The 20,892-nt window shown below is 37.4% G+C and overlaps 1 protein-coding gene across 2 annotated transcripts; it reads left to right on the forward strand.

Annotated features, from left to right (window-relative positions):
• Positions 1-6,440: 6,440 nt before the first annotated feature.
• MTRF1L (mitochondrial translation release factor 1 like) lies at positions 6,441-20,173 on the forward strand. Of its 2 annotated transcripts, XM_066372967.1 has the most exons (7): positions 6,442-6,810; positions 9,624-9,703; positions 11,474-11,657; positions 12,914-13,077; positions 14,711-14,828; positions 15,935-16,071; positions 17,076-20,173. In XM_066372967.1, exons 1-7 carry the CDS (start codon positions 6,552-6,554, stop codon positions 17,280-17,282), a joined length of 1,149 nt encoding a protein of 382 aa, XP_066229064.1. In that variant the 5' UTR covers positions 6,442-6,551; the 3' UTR covers positions 17,283-20,173. The 2 variants fall into 2 exon arrangements, 1 of the variants encoding a protein (XP_066229064.1); XR_010750036.1 differs by lacking the exons at positions 15,935-16,071; positions 17,076-20,173 and having other exon boundaries at positions 6,441-6,810; positions 11,474-11,530.
• Positions 20,174-20,892: the final 719 nt, after the last annotated feature.

Here is a 20,892-nt window from a genome sequence, read left to right on the forward strand (position 1 = left end):
CTACCTCTCATTTTTTAATTTATTAAACATAAATAAATGAGTTCGGATTTTCTTTTCAAAATTTATTTTTACTTGAAAGGTTAGCATCATAAGTTTCTTTTTTCCATAAACTTAAAACATTTTAAGAATTGTTTTTTTTAAGTGAATTTGATTTTCTAATTTATATAAAATTCAGGAGATATGTTTAAAAGGGCTATTATCTATTCCCTATGCAAATATTTTAACTGTTGCAGTGTTTGACAAAATGGGATTTTTAAAAAAGTTTGCAGAGTAGAAAACAAACATGTTGTGTTTACACTGGCGTCGCTGACTATCCTGCCGTATTCAGCACTTTTAAATACATTATTTATGAAAATGGACTTAAAATAAGAGATGGAAAATATTTATAATAACCATTTCTTTTAACAAATGCCTGTTTTTGTCTGAAAGTGTTAGTGTGTTAAGACATACTTTATTCATGTCAAATATTTACTATTTGAATAATAGTTTTCAGTACTATGTTGAAAAAAGATAACTATGAAGATGTTTACAAAAAGTCATATTTTTTTTCTTAAAGAGTAAAGAAAAACCTAAAAGAATCATCACTTCTATTGTGAAGTTTTATTGTTCCTGAATTATTTAATTTTTGGGTTAGAATTGAGTTTATTATGCTACAATGATGTATACACATATAGTTGTAATATCATTCCTGTTGCTGTGTTTGAAGCACAATGAATTGGTGCACATGACTAGAAAATATGTAATATACTATGATATACTGCATGCATCAGTCTTTTAAAATGTACACTTTATATTCTTGTTGTTATATGATGGTGACCTCCTAGTCATAAGTTATCTTTATAAGATACTTTGAACTATTAGATGAATTGTCTGTTTGACAATACTTTTAATATTTTACCAAATGTAAAACATAAAGAGTCCTGATCTCTAACCTGGGCATTTGTAAAATACAGATTTTGAAGCTAGTATATTCTTTGAAACCTGATTAGGAAGTTGTATTGAGAATGATTCTAGAGTAGATTTATACATCAGATGTTACTGACCATGCTATGTGAGCCTTTCTGTGCTAAATTCCTACTTGGGGAGTGGGAGGCTCTCGTTTTGTTTCAAAATGTTCAAAGTGTCTGTCTAAGAGTATGTATGTATATTTGCAACTCTATAAAATTTTAAAGTATGATATAATAATTTCTGTTTTGAGTACAGAGCTATAATAAAAAATGCCCTCAAATTATGTCTATGCTACCATTCCAAGAGCACAATATTTATTTTGGTAGAATTAGATTTTTCCTAGTGAGTGAATTCCTTCCTGAGGAAAAGTTAGCACTTTAGAAGGTATATCTGTGTTTTAGATTGCCAAGATATCTTTGTATACTGTTAGAATCTGCTAATGCACACAGAAAGAGGTTAATTTAATGCTCTTTCTATTGTGACTAACTTCAGATGTGTCTATAAGGGAAAGAAAAATAGAGGATATAGATTATATACAAATATATATAAATAAATTGGAGAGCCAGATTTCTTCAGAGATGGATCTTGTACATAGATCACACTAATAACGAATGGATGACACTTCTTTACTCTGGATAATTATTATGTTACCAAAGGTAACAAAGATATCCCGACAGTGTTACAGGGCAGCTCTAAGCACAGTAGGTGAACTGGCATATGAACAACAATAGCAAAACACAATTTTGATGTCAATGTAATTAAGTGGAAAAAAATCAAGACCATAATGTGGGATTTTTTAAATCTTAAAAGTCTGTACATAGGATGACCAGTTCTGATATTTGATCATAGTGCATGGAGTGTTCAATAGTAAGTATCCTTCAATGCTGCCTAGGTTCTTATGAAATGTGTATCATATTTTTACTTATAATTCAGTTTTGCAAAAGGACTAGAGAAATAGGTAAATGATGTTTATTAGGGGGCAAACATTTTCACCTCATTAATCTGATTTAAAATAATACCTGATTCTTAACTTTGAATTTATTTATTTTTCCTATACACTTTTAACTTATATTGAAAAAAATAAATCAGTGTAACTGTGACAAATTACATCTACAAATAATACAATATACCAGATGCATGGAGTAAAAAATAAACAAACAATGAAAAATTTTAAATACAATCAGAAAATAACCCTTTTGAAAGCCACCTAAATTTCTTAGATCTAAAATACCTATAGCTAGAACCCTAGGAAACATGAATTTTGAAAATTTTGTGCCACATACATTGGCAAATTATTGTGAAAGGTGGTAAAGATATTTCCAGAAAATTTTCTGACATTTGTATTTATACTGAGAGTGATGACAGTTAATTTTCAAAGTATACTCTATATTGTGTGCTCTTTTAAGTTCCTTATTAATTTCTGACTAACATGAAATGTTTGTTCTCCTAAGAATATAGTATTGCATCTGTAAAACTTTAGCTATTCTTCACTTGCTACAACTACAAATATTTATCAATAAAACTGATACCAAAAACTTGCTTCAAACCGTCCCTGCAACACGTTTAATAGTATTCTTGCAACACACAACAAATGAAGTTTTATTTCCAAATATGAGTCTTTAATTATATACTTGATTACAAGCAAATATATATTGCTGTCTCATGTGACTTTAGGCAAATCATTTATCTGTATCTTCATGCATGTTCCCTTAGCTGCAAATGAAGAATATATTTATTTTACAGGATGGCCATAATAAAGAAATAAAATAAACATGAAAATAGTAAAGTGTTACATATAAAATTATTTTAACGAAGTTCTCCAGTACAATAATTCCCATTTTTCAAAAATGTATTTATTAAGTGCCATTTTAAAGCACTTTTCCCACATTTTTTCAAACTGTACTTTAAAAATATGTTTTAGTTATTCATCCAAAAAATTCAACCAAGTTTATTTTCAGATGGAGAAATATATGAATGTTATTGCTTTGTTCAATAATGTGATTCAGATTCACTCTTTTCAGTTCACCACCGTCACCCTGAATCTATAATCAAGAAAATGATCACACACATACACATGGAGATATATAGTTAGATGTGTGTGTGCATTGTGTATAACATTATAGGTTAAATCCATTAAACTTTAAATCCAAAGTTTAAATAAGAAAAGTCATTTGAAAATTTTATTTCCTTTGGAAATAGAACAACATTCCCAAGAACAGGAAGTCAAGTAATTTGCCAAATAAATATGTGTGTGTGTGTTGGGGGGGGGGGTAAAAACTAAAATTAAATGAGACTGGCCCTTAAAAACCACATTGATATTTTCATAGAATAGAAAGCATTCCTTTAATATTAGAGTAGTATGGTTTTGAAAAGAATTTTACTCTGAAACTAAAAGAATAAAAGGTATTTGTGTGTTCATAAAATTTTTGATTAACCTTTTATTTATGAAGTTTCAGATGTACAGAAAAATTGCAAAGACTGTACAGAGATGTTCCACGCACAGCACGCTTATGAGATATCTGTCACATAATGATTCAGTATATCAATACATTAAGTCTACAGTTCATGCAGATTCCTCTAGTTTTTACCTTTTTCTGTTCCAGGATCACATTCAAGATAACATACTACATTTAGTCATCATATATTCTTAGTTTCCTCTTAGCTGTGATAGTTTGTCAAACTTTTCTTGCTTTTGATGTCTTTGACAAATTTAAGGAGTACTGGTCTAGTATTTTGTAAAATGTCCATCAATTGAAATTTGTCTGATGTTTTTCCCATGATTAGATAGGTGTTCTCAGTTTTTGGAAGGAAGATTCCAGAAGTAAAGTGCCATTTATATCACATATCAAAGGTCATGCCATGATCATCATGACTTATCACTGGTGATGCTGACTTTCATCTGGCTGAAGTAGTGTTTGTTAGGTTTCTCCACTGTAAAGTAATAGATTTTTAAGAGGTTATATTGCAAGTACTGGATATTAAAAAAATATGAGTAGATTCTTCAGCACTGTTATTAGATTCCATTAAATGATTGTTAATAAGTACTATGAAAAAAATACAATGAACTGAAAATAAAGTAGGAAAATTCCTAGTGTTAGCTTGAATACTCATTTGATGGAGGTGAAAGTGAATTTTTTCCTTTGAAACATATAATTATCTTAATCCCCTACATCTTTTGAAAGATTTTAGTCTTACTAATTGTCATAATAGGTAATTTTAATTGATAATCATTTTGCTGAGTGTTTTCTTATACTTCCCTCCAATGAATAATAAACACTGAATATTAAAATAATGTAAAAGACTTGATTGTTTCCCCCATGCATTAACCTATTTGTCATAAAGGCAGTGTTTCTTGTATATGATTTTAGGGTGTTTTTTAAATATGAAGAATAATTTCAATGTATTTGGTTCTGTAAAATGTATCATATTGAACATGTGTAATTTTTTACTACCATTTTTATTGTACTTAATAATCTATATCCTTAGTTTGGACTCCACCAATATTTATTAGTGGACCATAAAGAAATTTTGAATGCATGAATACAACTTAAGAGATACCATGTTTGGTTATTTTGCAATGCCAGAATAACTGTAGGTACCTATCAACTGAATAGATAATCCAGATGATTTTTTCCTCCAATTTAAGTCATTTTGGGGTTTTGTTCCCCCATCCTTGAGTCGATTTTTAATCATTTTACCTATGTACAATAGACTTCCCGAAAATGCTAGGATATTCAACATGTAATAGATTTTGAGCATGACAATAATGTAAGAAAATTCAGAAGTCTCAAACTATGTATATTTCTTTGAGTTTTCAAAGTAAATCAAATTACAGCTGTTTTCATTTGGCTATATTGTATAAACCTATGGATATTATTGTAAAATGCATATGTATTACACTGACTTTTAAAGAAATGTTTTGAATTAATAAAGGATCCACCGATATATCCTCAGACAAGTTACTGTTTCGTCATTGGTGTAATACTCTAGGAGTAAAAGATACACATTTATATTACTTAAATTGCTTATGCATCTGAGAGAAAAGAATTTCTGGCTGGATTCTTTACGTTGTTCTATAAGGTTATTTTTATCACATTTTTTCACCTTTTATAATGTGTATTCTCAAAATGACTTTTTTCAAGAATTCAGCTGAGAGATTTATCATATTGAGTTCAAATGACTCCCACGATTTCTATAGTTAAAAAGATAATTCAGAGGTTTGACTTGGGAAATAACTGTTCCTAATAGAGATATAAACAGCTTAATCAGTACTGCTTTATATCGGATCAGGACTAAAATGGATTTCAACAACTACTTTAAAGGAAAACACTTTTATAAAGAAGTGTGGCTTGAATACACATTCATACCAAGAGGAAGAATTAAGGTAATTAGTTGGAGTTTGGAAGTATCAAAACCTATATTTGCTTTTTATTTGGAGAGCCATCTCACTCTCCCACTTCACTTTGCACTTGTATGTAGAGCTAAGGGTTCAATAGGGGCAATGCAAGCTCATTTTGTAAGAATTTTATACTTAACCTCAATAGTTTTGATTAAATGATTTAAAGATGACTTGGCTTTACCAAGGACATATTTTACCATTAAAAATAAATAAATTACAAGCTTTTTCAGCAGTTCAGTTCTCAACAGTGAAAACACCACTTAGCAAATCCTGCTCAAATCAGATAGTGGGAGTTCCCAGAAAGTGTTCGGCCACTCCCCAAGTCTATCTTGATTGTATTGATTCCTTCATATCCACTCTGGTGAGCAGTGAAAAGGTCTTTTAAACGTCAGCATTCCTGGCCCCAATTCGCTATCTAGTTTTTTGGGGGTGGGTGGGGGAGGAGTTTGGGGTTTGGGCCACCAGGGTCAGGGCTCTGAAGGCTCTGCTCCCCTGTGGTTTACTGGAACAGGCAACCCCCAGCCGCGTCAAAGAGTAGCTAAGGGTAACCAGGAGTACTCGATGAGGAAGGAAGTCGTTGGGAGCAATTATGTTATGTGGCAGATAAAGGACACGGAAGCAGATCTTGTGAAATCACTCCTTGGTTGCCTTCGAGAACACTTGTCACGTAGTACTTAGCACGAGCCTTCCCCACCGACGAAAAAAAGAAGCGGTCAGCTCTCGCCCTGTTTCCAAACTATCCGCTCTTGGAAACGAAAGATCAGGCTGGCACTGGCACCTGCTTAGCGGTGACCTCAGCCTCCGGGGCGAACACGAGGCCGCCCTGCACTGCAGGACTGGGAACTCCTTCCTCCACTTCAGAGGACGCAGTGCCAGTCTGCGGCTTCCCGCTTCCTGCCCAACACGCCGGCCTGGCACGTCCCAGGAGACCCGTGTCACCCCGCGTTCAAAGATGGTGCCCAAAGTCAACCGGCCCCGCCCCTACCGATTCCGCACCCTCAACTTCCGACCTGCGCGAATACTGGGCGTTTAAAGGTCTGGCCGGAAGTTCCCACACAGGCTTCTGGGAGGCCCTTTAACACCGGCGCGTGTGCTGGGCGGGGCTCGATCAGCTCTCCCCTATTTCCAAACGTCGCGCGGTGTCGCGAGATTTCGCTGTACGAAACTTCCGGCTTTGCGCAGTCCGGGTAGACGCATCTTAACTATGCGGTCCCAGCTTCTGCGGACCGTGGTCCGGTGTCTTGGGGCCCGGCCCGCTGTTGCCCTGGCCCGCCGGCACGCAAGCTGCGGGAGCCCGATTCTGGAGGAGTTGTTTGCCCGCGGCGGGCCTTTGCGGACCTTTCTGGAGCGCCAGGGTGGGTCTGAATCCCAGTTGCAGGTCAGAGGGCCTGAGCTGGTGGCCGCAGCCAAGCTGCTCGGCGAGAAAGAGCAGGAGCTGCGGGAGACTGAGCGCTTACTGCATGGTAAGAGCCGGGCCCAGGGAATCGGGATTCACGACAGATTCTTGGCTCTTCGTTTGCCTTTCCCGCACTGAGCTGCCGGTCAGAGGTCAGGTGTCGACACTGTCCCCGAACTGGAAGCTCTTCTCTCAGTTGCAGATCTTTTTGGTTTGGATCACAGCTCAAGGAATTATGTGCGTTTTGTTTTGAGCCCAACCTCTTCTCTTTGAGCCCAACCTCTTCTCTTTGAGCCCCTGTGTTCCATTGGTACAGCCCTCCCTTCTACAGAATTGTAGTGGATGTTGATTGGTTGAGTACTCCGGCACTATCGCTGTTTGGAGAGACTCCAGGGCCAGGGGTCGTCAAACTTTTTATAAAAACCGCCCACTTTTGCAGTGCTGGTCAACCTGGTCCCTACCGTGCAACCAAACAGCGCCGCGATTGGCCCATCATGAAAGCTGGAACGCCCACTAGTGGGCGGTAGGGACCAGGTCTACCAGCACTGCAAAAGTGGGCGGTTTTTATAAAAAGTTTGACGACCCCTGCTCCAGAGCAGTTTCTCCAAGTGTGGTAGAAGGACCACCTGCAGTGGTGTCAGGAGAGGAGAGGTGCGTGTTAACACCAGACACACGACTCAGAATCTGAAACCTAGAAATATGTGTTTAACAAGTTTCCCAAGTGACTAGTGTGCGTTCCAATCTGTCTGGGGCCTAAGCTAGGGCCCCAGTAATGCCTACCTACTGGTCCGTGGGCCACACATGGGAGAGAATTAATTATAATATAGCTAAAAGTAAGAACAGATACCTGAATAGATTTAGGAGAGCAAGAACTTGGTGAAAAGGCTTTGTGCAAAAATAGAGGCCCAACCTTCGAGAATATAAAAATAGTTTAACCTTTATTGATTCTTTACCATACTCCAGGCTTGCTTTGCTTAGCTATCTTTAGGTATTAACTCATCCAGTTCATATAACAAACTGAAGTAGGTACGATTAGCCGCCTGTGACAGCAGAGGAACCTGAAGCATAGAAGTAAAATAATGGCTCAGGTTACACAGCTTTTAAGGAATGGAGTTTGGATCGGAATAACGCCAGATCTCATGCTTTTAATCACTGTAGTCTTTATTAACCGAGGGAGAGAATTATAGGAACTGGTAGGTGGGAACATTTTGTTAAGGGGGGGCGGGAATACTAATCTAAAAAAGTTGATTTTTCTCCTGTTGGCAGAAGGGAGCCAGCAGAAGCTTTTAGATTGCGGGGTGAACATTCGGAATAGCTTTGCTGCTTAGGAAGCTGGATTTGTGGTAGTGTAGAAGTCAGGCTGGAATGAGAATGAAGATGCCATGGAAAACAGCTGTGTAGGTGAGAATTAAGGAGAGTCTAAATTAAATGATTTAAGAAAAAAGGCAGATGCATAGAGTGTAAAATAAATAAATAAAAAGACAAGGGTATTGGGGAAAATATCTTTTGGAGGAAAATTAAATTGGTTTGGTAGTTTAAGCCAAGCCTAAAATCCAAGGGGATTTAAGGACTAAGTATTTTAAAAATCAAACTATAAATAATTTAACAGAATGTTAGAGAACTGTTGCTGGCAGAATGCAACTTAGCTTAAAACCAACAGAAAATGTCTACCAGCAACTTCTGAGTTCTTCCTACATGTCAGATAACACTAATTACCAAAAGAAATTATGAAACTACTTTTTAGGCTCGTACAGCCCAGGGAAGAAGAGAAAAGTTTAAAGAGTTAAGTAAAAATATTAGTGAATGTGTGTTTATTTTAGTTTCTGCAGTAATGAGCAGAGTATTATAACAAGTAAAGACAGGCATTTAAACGGATATTGAAGGAAGCTGCCAGCTAGTGTAAGAGGAGGAAATTGAAGGCACAGGTGAAAGGACTCGGCTGGGAGACAAAATATGGCAGGAGCATAGAGTAGGTGTGGGAGTTGATAATAAAAACTTGCAACCAGAAGAACAGTTAAGAACCTTGCAGGGCAAAGAACCAGGATTTGTTCCTATATAGATGATGGAAAGTTAGCACAAGAAACTAAAATTATCTCAAATCTTGCCTTATTTATTATTAGCTCCAGTTTCCAGCATAGTTGGTCCTTAATCATGAAACAGACATACAATTTGACACTTGTAATAGTTCAGTCTTTCAACTGAGAGTTTATACTATTAAAAAAAAGAGTCCTCTTATTTTCATAGGTTGCACGTGGCCCATCGGACAGAGGATTGAGAAAATATATTTTGAAAGATGAAAATGAAATCTCAAAAATGAAATAATTAAGAGTAAAGCATGAGAGAGAGCAGAGTACTTCCTGTAAACATTCTGTAAACATTAGATAGGGTCCAAATGTTTGGGTGGCTACTTACTTTGTATTAATGAAATATTTACTAATAAGATAAGAAATAACTTTCTAGTTTTTAATTCAGTTTGGGTTTAACTGGAGGAACCTTCTGTTCCTCTTCTAGTCTGATCAGTTTAATGCATTCTTTGTTGTTACACAATCTAAGTTGGAAAACTAAAAGCATATTTGTTAATATGAATATTTCATAGAGATAGAATTATAGATAAGTTTCATAGCTTTATATTTTTTTATACAGGTACTTTTTATTTTTAACTTTATGCTTCTGTCATCAGGAAAAAAGATTGTTGTTTTTAAACTAATAATGAAAACTAATGCGTAAAATGCTATTTTTAACTGATGGCAGTTATTAAAAGGACAAAAAATACATTTTATTTTTCACTTCACAACAATAACAATAAAATTATTTCCTTGAATTCTGTTGGCAATTTAACACTAATTGAGGAAAACTTAACCTATTTCCTTTATTTCTTAGATGAAAATGAAGACTTAAGGAAACTTGCAGAGAATGAAATAATTTCGTGTCAAAAAGAAATAGCCCAATTGAAACACCAGGTATAGTATTTGTGCAAAGAGCAAAGCATTAGATGTATTATTTCTAATGAATTTTGTAGAGGTTAATAAAAACAATTCAGGACTTAATCAGCTTGATAGTATTTAGAATTATAAACTGTTTTAAAGCAGGAAAATAGTACTGCCAGGGGTCCTATTTTTATCGTACTAACAGGATTGTAGCGCTCTGGCACAAGGGTGAATGTCACATTAATAGGAGAGATGAGGGTGGGGTAGGTAATGAGTGGAAGAGGTTAAGGGGTGGCGGTAGATTGTGAGCCCCTTGGGAGCAGGAATGCTTCATCTTTGTGTCTCTGGCACTATTAGAGTGCCAGGCCGACGGTAGGCCGTAGGGATTTTTAGGACTGAATTGTATAGCTTCGGTTTTATATCTAGAATTGTAGAACGTATAGGAATTAAATGAAGAGTAGTCATTATATAGAATGAGAACCACTCTTTTAATTCTGCAAAGCAGAGTGTAAAGGTTTATACGTTATCTCTGGGGATGTAAGTGCAAGAACTTGGTAAGGTGAGGAAGGACCCAGAGAGGGGTGCTTAATTAGAGATTCTGTCTGTTCTCTAGCTAAATGTGTAACCCAACGAAGAGTCATGTCCCCGTCCCCGACTCTAGAAGGGAGGTTCCACGTAGAGTGAAGTCTCATGTAACTTAACTTTTACCCATTTCCTGTTTTTCCATGTGTGTGAAATAGAAAGGCACATGTATTAAAAGTTGCTGTTCATTGGTTAGTAATTAAAAAACATGTAAATTTCATCATTCGTTCAAGATTTGAAAGATCCTGTTGTATTGGCATAGGTTAGCGATGGAAAAGCAGTAGCCACTCGAGCTCCCAACCAGTATCAGGTGGGATATTTCAGAAATGAGGTAGACTTACTTGGCTTGAAATCTTAGCTCTCCCACTTCATAGCTATATGATATTAGGCAATGAGATTATTCAATTAAACTAAACTTAAACTTAGTTTTCACACCTTAAGATAGAGCTCTTACTTGTACCTACCCAGGGTTAAGAATTGAAATGATGTCAGTTGCTGAGGAGGGTGCCTATTGTCTGTATACTACGGAACCCATAAATGTTGGTAGCTTTTCTTATTTAACTCACCCAATCTAAGAAGCTTTTGATCTACATCCCCTAATGGGTACATATTGACATGTGAAACATTGCACTAGAAGGGAGACTGATGGAGGTGCCAGGATTTGAGGTCTTAGGCCTGCTCGCTCTGCCAGAAACTAACACTTCTCCCTCTAACAAGTCATTTAACCTCTTAACCTCATTTTCCTTTACATGTAAAATGAGGGAATTGGACCAGATCATCTCCATGGGCCTTTTCAATTCCAAAGTGGCAAGTTTCTTTTCCACATTAAAAAAGCTTTAAAAAGTAACATAAAAATGCAGTTTTTTCCCGACATACTGGGCTGTAAATTTCAAAAGGATGGCTAGAATTATTTGCATTCTACACACACATAGTGTCCTATTCATAGCATGAACTTAACTATAAACTGAATAGGGAACTGACGTAAAGTATACATGAACACACACACACACACACACACCCAAAACCAAAACACAAAGACCTATAAGTTTTAGCTGAACCTTATATTATATAAAATATTAGTATTTTCTGAAATTATGCTTATATGGTTCTAATATTAAATTTGCTTAGAGAAACTAATATTCAAACTCTTGCATCTAATCATTTATCTCTTTAAGTTTTAAGTATTGATAATTATAGAAGGGATGATATGTTTATTTACAGATTATCTTACTTTTGGTTCCCTCAGAAGAAACAGATGAAAGTGATTTGATCCTGGAGGTAACTGCAGGAGTCGGGGGTCAGGAGGCAATGTTGTTTACTTCAGAGATGTTTGATATGTATCAGCAATATGCTGCATTTAAACGGTGGCATTTTGAAACCCTGGAATATTTTCCAAGTGAAATAGGTCAGTGAACTGTTTAATTTGTTTTGGGAAAAGTAGATTTATCTACATGTGTCCTAAGAAAAGGGTTGGAAAGATGAGGCTTTAGAATTAATTTGTAAGCATGCTAAGTAGTTTTATGCTCATAATTTACTTAATAATTCTGAATGTAGATATACCAATTTAGAAAGGGCCTTTAAAATGTTAGTAATTCTAAAAAATAAAATAAAGTAAAATAAAATGTTAGTAATTCTATACTGACGACTAAATGACTAATTGTCTGACTGCCTCCCTGTTTCCAGCTTCGGAAAAATGCAGAAAAAAAATAAAAAAATAAAAATAAAAGTGGTTTTATGTTAGATGTGTTGATTCAATATCATAAATACTTTAATACTTATAAACAATCAAGAGTATTAAAACACTGAATCTTGCCTGACCAGGCAGTGGCACAGTGGATAAAGCAGGGGTCCCCAAACTGCAGCCCTTCTGGAAAGAGGTGCTCCTTCTGGAAGTGCGGCGGGGGCCAGCCCCCATTTATCCGGCCCCCGCCGCACTTCCAGAAGGAGACCTCTTTCATTGGTGGTCAGTGAGAGGAGCACATTGACCATCTCGTTAGCCAAAAGCAGGCCCATAGTTCCCATTGAAATACTGGTCAGTTTGTTGATTTAAATTTACTTGTTCTTTATTTTAAATATTGTATTTGTTCCTGTTTTGTTTTTTTACTTTAAAGTAAGGTATGTGCAGTGTGCATAGGGATTTGTTCATAGTTTTTTTTATAGTCCCGCCCTCCAACAGTCTGAGGGACAGTGAACTGGCCCCCTGTGTAAAAATTTTGGGGACCCCTGGGATAGAGTATCAGACTGGGATGTGGAGGACCCAGGTTCGAGACCCCGAGGTCGCCAGCTTGAGCCCAAAGTTGCTGGCTCAAGCAAGGGGTTACTCAGTCTGCTGTAGCCGCCGCCGCCGCCGCCCCCCCCCCTCCCCCCCCCCCCTCAAGGCACTTGAGAAATCATCAACTAATCAGCTAAGGAGCCGCAACACAGAATTGATGTTTCTTATCTCTCTCCCTTCCTGTCTGTCTGTCCCTATCTGTCCCTCTCTCTGACTGTCTCTGCCACAAACAAAACAAAAAAAAACAACACCGAATCTCAGACTTGTTAAAGTTTTTCAATATATTTTCAATAGGTTGTTTTGTAGCTTTTAAATATAACTCAAGATGGTAGAAGTGTTAGTGAAATGATTACAAATGGCAAGAATAATAAAAGAATTCTGTTTTCAAGGTGGGCTTAGGCATGCATCTGCCAGCATTGGGGGTTCAGAAGCCTATAAGAACATGAAGTTTGAAGGAGGTGTGCACAGAGTACAAAGGGTGCCCAGGACAGAGAAGCAAGGCCGCACCCACACCAGCACCATGACTGTAGCAATACTCCCCCAGCCTACTGAGGTAAGCGTCACAACCCCTCCTTGGAGTCCTGGGCCTTGCCCCCAGAGTAACACTGACTTGACGGAATTGTGCGTCTCCTTTTCTTACCATTTGGTATCCTCACACATTTTGAGTTATTTTTGAGAATCTGGTATCCCAGTCCAGCAAGTATGATTTTATAATAGATGGTGAGAATTAAGGATATGTAAATGAGCTAGTTGTGCATTGTTTATTTATTACTTTTTCTGTACCACTAAGCTTAAAGTACTAATTGAGACCATATCTGCAGGAGAAACAGTAACCTACCTTAAAAGGGGTTTAGGACTGTTTACCCTTACAATGACATTTGCTCTGTGTTGACTGGTTCTCAGAGTATCAAAGCAAGAATCCTGTTCTAAAATAACTACTTTATAACCCAGTCACATTCAAATGGAAACAGACTGTTACAGTGTTGACAATTAGTATAATTTATTCTCACAAAGGAAATTCTGTTTGTATAATATTTGTAAGATACCTTAGTTGGGAAGTTGTTCTGCTTACATTCCTTCTCTTGAAAAGTGGTAAGAAATACTGGACTTGTATTTCAAAATGAAATATGAATGATTTGGGAAGGAAGTTTAATTAAGGACTTCTCTTGATTTTGGGGGGAAATGCTATTTGACTGTCTAATAGGAACCAGATGTAGATACTAGTCACTTTGGTGTAAGCATCTGGGGGATGGAAGAAGGCAGTTTTCAGGAAAGATGGGAGACTGAGGTCCATTATCATCTCATTTAATTGTTCTAGCAACCGTAAAGGGGGCCATGTAGGGAGACATGGAGGGCCTCTGAATGGGATTTTTACTGCCAGGGTTGTAGGTATGTGACAGAGTGGTCCGCAATTATTCGTTAAACAGGGTTTTAAATATGGTGCTTCTGGTGGGAACTCCCAGGACAGTGTTATCCTGACGTCAGACGCCAGTGCATTTATGAACTGAGTCTTGGCTTTGCAATTTCTCTTTGTTTCTCCTCAGCCTCCAAATATGCTTAATTTTAAGCCCTCCTTTAATTAAAATTAAACAAAACAAGCCTTTCCCAGAGTTAAACTAGCATTGGTTTTTTTTTTTCCTGTTAGTCTTTTTGAACTCAGAAATACTTTACCGCATCTCATTTCAGCTCTTATACTTACATTTCGGATAGTAAGTTCTGTTTGTATGGTAATAAAAGGATAATTTATAGAAAAGTCCGGTTTTTGAGGATTAGGGAGGGTTTACTTTTATAGTATATTATAATTTGCTACTCTTCCAAAAAGAAAAGTGTAAAAAATGGTATCCTGGCCTTGGCCATAGCTCGAGTGATTCGAGCATGTTGGCTCTGGGTGCTGAGGATGGCTCCATGGAGTCTCCACCTCAGGTGCTAAAAATAGCTGGGTTGCCAGTGGCCCCAGATGGGGGTTGCCAGGTGGATCCCAGTTGAGGCGCATGAGGGAGTCTGTCTATCTACACTACTCTCACTTTAAAAAAAAAGGTATCCTTCTAAATCTTTGCTATTAAAATTAAACCTAAATCTCATAAATTCTGTACATAACACATTTATATTTATAATAGATAGTTCTTGTCCTTGAACAGTTCATACATGTAATATTTTTAAATCCCAACTTTTCCTCTTATATGTAGATTAATCTAGTGATTAATCCTAGAGACTTGAGAATTGATACCAAGCGAGCCAGTGGAGCTGGGGGTCAGCATGTGAACACCACCGACAGTGCTGTCCGCATTGTCCATCTTCCAACAGGTATTTATTTTTTCAGCATAAAACTCTGAAGAAAGAAATCAAATTCTGAATGACTTGATTAATTTTCCACTGAAATAGATCCTCAAGTACCAGAAGAATATATACTAAGGATTGATATTTAATATTTGCTGATTTTGAACCTTAGTTGAAAACTCTTCAGGGTAGTTGCAAAGCCAGGAAGAGGAAGAGATCTAAACCCAGAGAATTTCCATATTAGTGACTGAAGAGGTGTGGATAGTCCTTTGAGGTAGCTTCTCAAATTTATACTTAGTAGAAAGATACTGCTATTAAAAAAAAATCCTCACAGTAAAGTCATCATGGGTTCTTCTTGATCAGAAAATGATCTAAATCACTAGTTCTTAGTTTCTTTTGGAGGAAGAAAAACGTGGATTCCTTTGAGGAAATGAAAGCATGGACCTGCTACCCACAAAACGTGCTAATATGCAAAATGTTACCTATAATTTCAGGGGCTTTTTTTCACTTAAGTCCGTCTACAGACCTCCAGAACTGTTTCCTCACCTTCAGGATACTGTCAGGGAGAACTGCAGTGATTCGCCTGTGGTAGGGAGCAGGTGGATAGCAAACCTGAGTTACCCGGAAAGAGAATACCGTGACCTGTGAGACGGGCGGAATTCCCGTTGGTCAGCAGTGGTTGATGGGACGGATGGATTGATGTGTTGTTTTCTTAAATATGAGGGAATCCTCATGTTAAACTTTAAAGTGAGATCTTAGGTAATACATAGTATATAAATTAGAACAGAAAAAAGATGGAAATCCTCAAAAACATTAATAGTAATTACCTCTGGTAATAGGATTATCTTTTAATATCTTCATTTCTATTGTGAGGAATTAGCTTTTTAAAAAAAAATATGGTGGCTGGTTGGAATGGAAAAAGGAATCCATACTAAATAACTAATATTTATTTACTAGTATGAATGTCTTCAATATGGAAATACTTTATACTATAGATTAAAAGTTATTTGTTGTCTTTTATATTAGAATTCTGTTTGTCTCCTCATAAAGGAAGAAGAAAAAGGATGAGGAGTATTCCGTGATAATGAAGGTTTATTTCATTAAAACTATTTAATTCTCATAACACTATTCAGGTGTTGTTTCTGAATGCCAACAAGAGAGATCTCAACTGAAAAATAAAGAGATGGCCATGAAGAAGTTACGTGCAAAACTGTTCAGCATGCATCTAGAAGAAGAAACAAATAAAAGATACAATGCTAGAAAGATTCAGGTAAAGATGAATTGAGAAAATGCTTCTAAACCAGGGGTAGTCAACCTTTTTATACCTACCGCCCCCTTTTGGATCTCTGTTAGTAGTAAAATTTTCTAACGGCCCACCGGTTCCACAGTAATGGTGATTTATAAAGTAGGGAAGTAACTTTAAAGCAGAGTTACAGCAAGTTAAAGCATATAATAAGTACTTACCAAGTACTTTATGTCAGATTTTAATACTTTGGTTGCTCCGCTACCACCCACCATGAAAGCTGGAACGCCCACTAGTGGGCGGTAGGGACCAGGTGGACTACCACTGTTCTAAACGATAAAGATATTTTTAAATAACTCATTTTTTATATGTTACATTTGTTCCAAGGTATTTGTCAAAATAGGAAAACAATCCAAGAAGCTCAACCAAGGGCTATACTTGTTTTATAGTAATCTAACCCTATGCTGTGTTTTTTATATTCAGTGGCATTTTTCTCAGACTTTTAATCAGTTACTAAAGATAGAGTCTCCATTCTGAAAAATTATAGATGGAAAGCAAACTGAACTTTTTTCCTGTTATTTCATAAGTACAGATAACCTTTTATTAATATGTATTAATGGGGAACTGACTTTGTCATCACTGAAGATGACTAAGTTAATTCAGTGAGTATATATATTCAGTTACCATTTGAATATCACTGTACTGGGTTGTGTGTGTACCTCATTACTGTGTAGTAGGTAAATTTGTCTGACTCTTACAGATGGGGACCTAACATTTAGAGTTGAAATAAATTGCCTGAATTCATAAAGCACGGGAATGGCAGAGAGGATTCAGATGCTAATCTGTGTGACTGTGAAGCCCATGTCCTTTCTCTCTCATGTTCTTCCCATGTTATCTGAAGAGTCATGTTAAAACCTGGTTTTACATTGTATTTCAAACTATAAAGCAAGAGCTTAATCTCCAGTTATGTTAAACCTATAGGTTTAGTGACCCTGAATTTAACTGTATCTCATATCTTTTTTTATATATAGGTTGGAAGTAAAGGAAGGTCAGAGAAAATAAGAACATATAATTTTCCACAGAACCGGGTCACAGATCACAGAATAAACAAGTCAGTTCATGATCTTGAAACTTTCATGCAAGGAGAATATCTACTGGATGAACTTGTACAGTCACTGAAAGACTATGCTGATTATGAATCTTTAGTAGAAGTTATTTCTAAAAAAAGTTTAAATTGATTTGTTATTAAAGACTTTTACAATTTAAGAAAATTCTACAGGAAATCACATTGTGTGTAAATTATGAGTTAACACAGTTGGAAACAGTTTGCATACTTTTAAGACATTTTATATAAATCGCTCAAAGTATTAGTAGAAAATAATGTACATACAATATAATCATGGCTCTGGTTGTATATTTTGGATTCCTTAAAAGAAGCAGCCGAGGGAAAATCATCCTTTATGTAAAATATTTAATGATCAAAAATTGGTGTAACTTATGAAATACTTCAAACATAATATAGTAGAAATATAAAAGTACTGAATTATCAGGAGACAAAAACCATACCATTACTTTTAATGGGGATAATTTTGATATAATTTTTAAGTAAAAATGATAAAAGTACTAATACAACCTATTTAACAAAAAATGAAAGAAAACTATAGGACATGTCAGTAATCCCATTAAGAAGTGAGAAAAGCTGGAAATGCTCAAAAATTTTTTGAAAGCATGGGATAAACTATAATTATAAGAGTTCTACCTAGTGGTAATGAATAAATGTTAAACTTATAGTAGTCACAAGGTAAGATTACCAGAGAAAATGATTTCACTACCAAGGTTATGTGATTAAATTGTTGAAGAATTAGAAGAGGCCCTGGCCGGTTTGCTCAGCGGTAGAGCATTGGCCCGGCATGTGGAAGTCCCAGGTTCGATTCCCAGCCAGGGCACACAGGAGAGGCGCCCATCTGCTTCTCCACCCCTCCCCCTCTCCTTCCTCTCTGTCTCTCTCTTCCCCTCCTGCAGCCAAGGTTCCATTGGAGCAAAATTGGCCCCGGCACTGAGGACCGCTCCATGGCCTCCACCTCAGGTGCTAGAATAGCTCCTACTGCAGAGGAGCAAGGCCCCAGAGGGGCAGAGCATCGCCCTCTGGTGGGCATGCCGGGTGGATCCTGGTTGGGCGCATGTGGGAGTCTAACTGACTGCCTCCCTGCTTCTAACTTCAGGAAAAGTACAAAAGAAGGAGACATTTTTTTAGCTCCCCAGACTGCACACTTTTTAATATGTCAGAAATTGACAGTAGTCTTGAATTCTTAGGAGCATACGTACTACGTAAACTCAGAACTATTTTATTGTTGAGTAATGGGTTTCCTCAAGTCTGCCTAGCCAAATTTCCTTAAAAGCTCCACCTCATGCTAATTTTCAAGAGTAATTTTATATTGGCAACTTATTCTCTCACCTTATTGCTTTAAAAGGGAGTTGTAGAAAAACATTAAAGACAGGTTAGAATTTAAAGCTAGCCAAAGGTTACCCTATACATCAGAGACTTTAAAGAGAATTCCTCTCCCCAGTAATATTTGGCTCTTGAAAGGCATTCTGCCTTTACAAGAATAGTTGACGAATGCAGCTTTCAGGAACCTATGCAATTCAAGAACACAGCAAGTCATGTTCATTCAACCACATGCAGTGTCTGCGTAAGACCCCGCGCAAGCCCTTGCCTCAGATTTATCATTTTCCTCCTGGGTCGTTCAGTTTCCCTTCTGAATGAAAGGGACATTATCTGCAGGTTATGCAATATTACAACGTCCCATTCATTTTTCTTTACCTCTTCTATTAGGTAATAATTAGAAAAGTTGGGTTGAGATCCTGAAGCGTCTCAAATGTTGGGTTTCATTCTGCAAGCAAGGAACAGACAGTAAAAGTTAACTTACTGATATTTTCCCCTACCCTGCATCACCCCCTTACTCCCTGATCTAAAGGAAAAGCTGTGAGAGCTGTACCAATGAGAATGGAAAAGAACCTTTTTTCCCCAAGTGTGTGCAGGCATGGGACAGAGACAGGAAGGGAAAGGTGAGAAGCATCAATTCTTTTGTTGAGGCACCTTAGTTGTTCACTGATTACTTCTCATATGTGACTTGACTGGGGGGCTCCCGCTGAGCCAGTGACCCCTTGCTCAAGCCAGCGACCTTGGACTCAAGCCGGAACCCTCTGCGTTTCAGCATCCCAGGCTGATTCTCTCTCGATCCACTGCACCACTGCCTTGTCAGGCAAGAACTTTTAATCAAGTTTTAAACTTCCTGTCCATTAACATCATAGTTGGTTAGAAATAAATTATCATAATACCTAGGTAATTTTAACAAAATAAATGTAAGGTGTATCAGGTGTATTATGAACATATGCAGAGTAAACAGCAATGTCTGTGAAATGACGTTGGCTCCCATTTCACTCACTAATCTATAGTTCTTCCTAGACGATCATATGTAATTTTTGGAATCCAGTTAAAGGTAAGGATGGAACAATGTAATTTTGGCCTGAAGTCTACCAGGACCCTAATTCTAACATTTCAAAAGCCTTAAAATTTTGTAACTGCACAAACAATACATCTGCAGGGTTATCTTAATTATAAACCATGCATTATCACTCCTACCTGCTCTACTGCCCTCTCTGCCTAGAAAGTTTACCTCTGCAGATTTCAAGGTCCAACCTAAGGCACCTAGGCATTTTTGTTGGTATTCCATAGTACTTTACCATACCTGTATGATAATATTTATGGCAAGGTAATAAACTCACTGGTTTCCTCATATATCAGGACCGTGTGCTTAATACGGAAATGGGAAAATTGGAATGGGATGAATTCATATTGCTAGACCTCATGTCACCCCTCATTAATGAACAACATTTAAGGGGAGCCCCAAATTTTCAGTAATCAAGAAAAATACTAATCTAGTACAACATTCTAAGAAAATGATGCAAAAAAACATGAACTTTTTATCAAATTTTGCACAAAAACGGGTTCCACCCCTGCACTGGCATGACTCATCTGGATCTCTACCCACCCTGATGCGGTCCTGCCTCACTCAGGACTTGCCACCAATTAAGTCTCCCTGAGGCTGTAGAAAACGGGGGGGGGGGGGGGGGGGGGGGGGGGGAGGCAAAACACAAAGATTTGGCCTTTGGGAGTGTTGGGCAGATAAAATGTATTATGCTCACTTTGTTAAAGATGGCACTGCCCACGTGGAGGCTGTCACCCAGGTGATATTAATTTGTGTTGGGGCAGGTGGTGGACAGGCAGAATCCTTGTAGCCTGGGGCTTGGCTTTGGGATTAAGCCTTTCCCACCCTTTTTGATGTGGGGTGGTACAATCCCATCATGTCTCTGATAAGTAACTTTGTATTAGAGACTTCCCTATTTTGTATATTGGACTAAAGGTTTTGAATCTACACTATAAAATGGGGGCAGAATGAGAGCTTGTGCTCTTGGTTCCTGAGATTAACCTTAGAGGAGAAAGCAGAGAGGAGAGGGGAGAGAGGCCACATGGAGGAGGCCAGGAGAAGCAGCCAAGATGGCAGAGTGTTGAGTGAGAAGCGAGTTAGAGCAGAGTTTGTGCAGGGAAAAGGAAAGAGATGGGGAACAGAGGTGAATAAGTCTGGTGAGCTAGAAACCTTTGATTCTAGGAAACTCGGATAAGTCAGTAGCTTTGTGAGCACTGAATGTGAGTGGGTTTTGGAGCCCAGTGTGTATTTTTTACTTGCCCGCCAGGTGCACGCTAGAATGAAAGACTATGGCCCACCAGTTTTTGGCTCCGTTGTTTCTTTACTGACTGTCCGAATCCAATGCGAACCTGCATGAACC

Source organism: Saccopteryx leptura, chromosome 3, assembly GCF_036850995.1.
Source record: "Saccopteryx leptura isolate mSacLep1 chromosome 3, mSacLep1_pri_phased_curated, whole genome shotgun sequence".
Taxonomy (NCBI): domain Eukaryota; kingdom Metazoa; phylum Chordata; class Mammalia; order Chiroptera; family Emballonuridae; genus Saccopteryx; species Saccopteryx leptura.

Excerpts from the sequence above, each read along its gene's own strand:
- MTRF1L (XM_066372967.1), top strand. The coding sequence starts at position 6,552 with ATGCGGTCCCAGCTTCTGCGGACCGTGGTCCGGTGTCTTGGGGCCCGG. Across the intron at positions 11,658-12,913 it reads ATATTTTCCAAGTGAAATAG|GTGGGCTTAGGCATGCATCT; the intron begins GTCAGTGAACTG and ends TCTGTTTTCAAG. Across the intron at positions 16,072-17,075 it reads ACAATGCTAGAAAGATTCAG|GTTGGAAGTAAAGGAAGGTC; the intron begins GTAAAGATGAAT and ends TTTTATATATAG.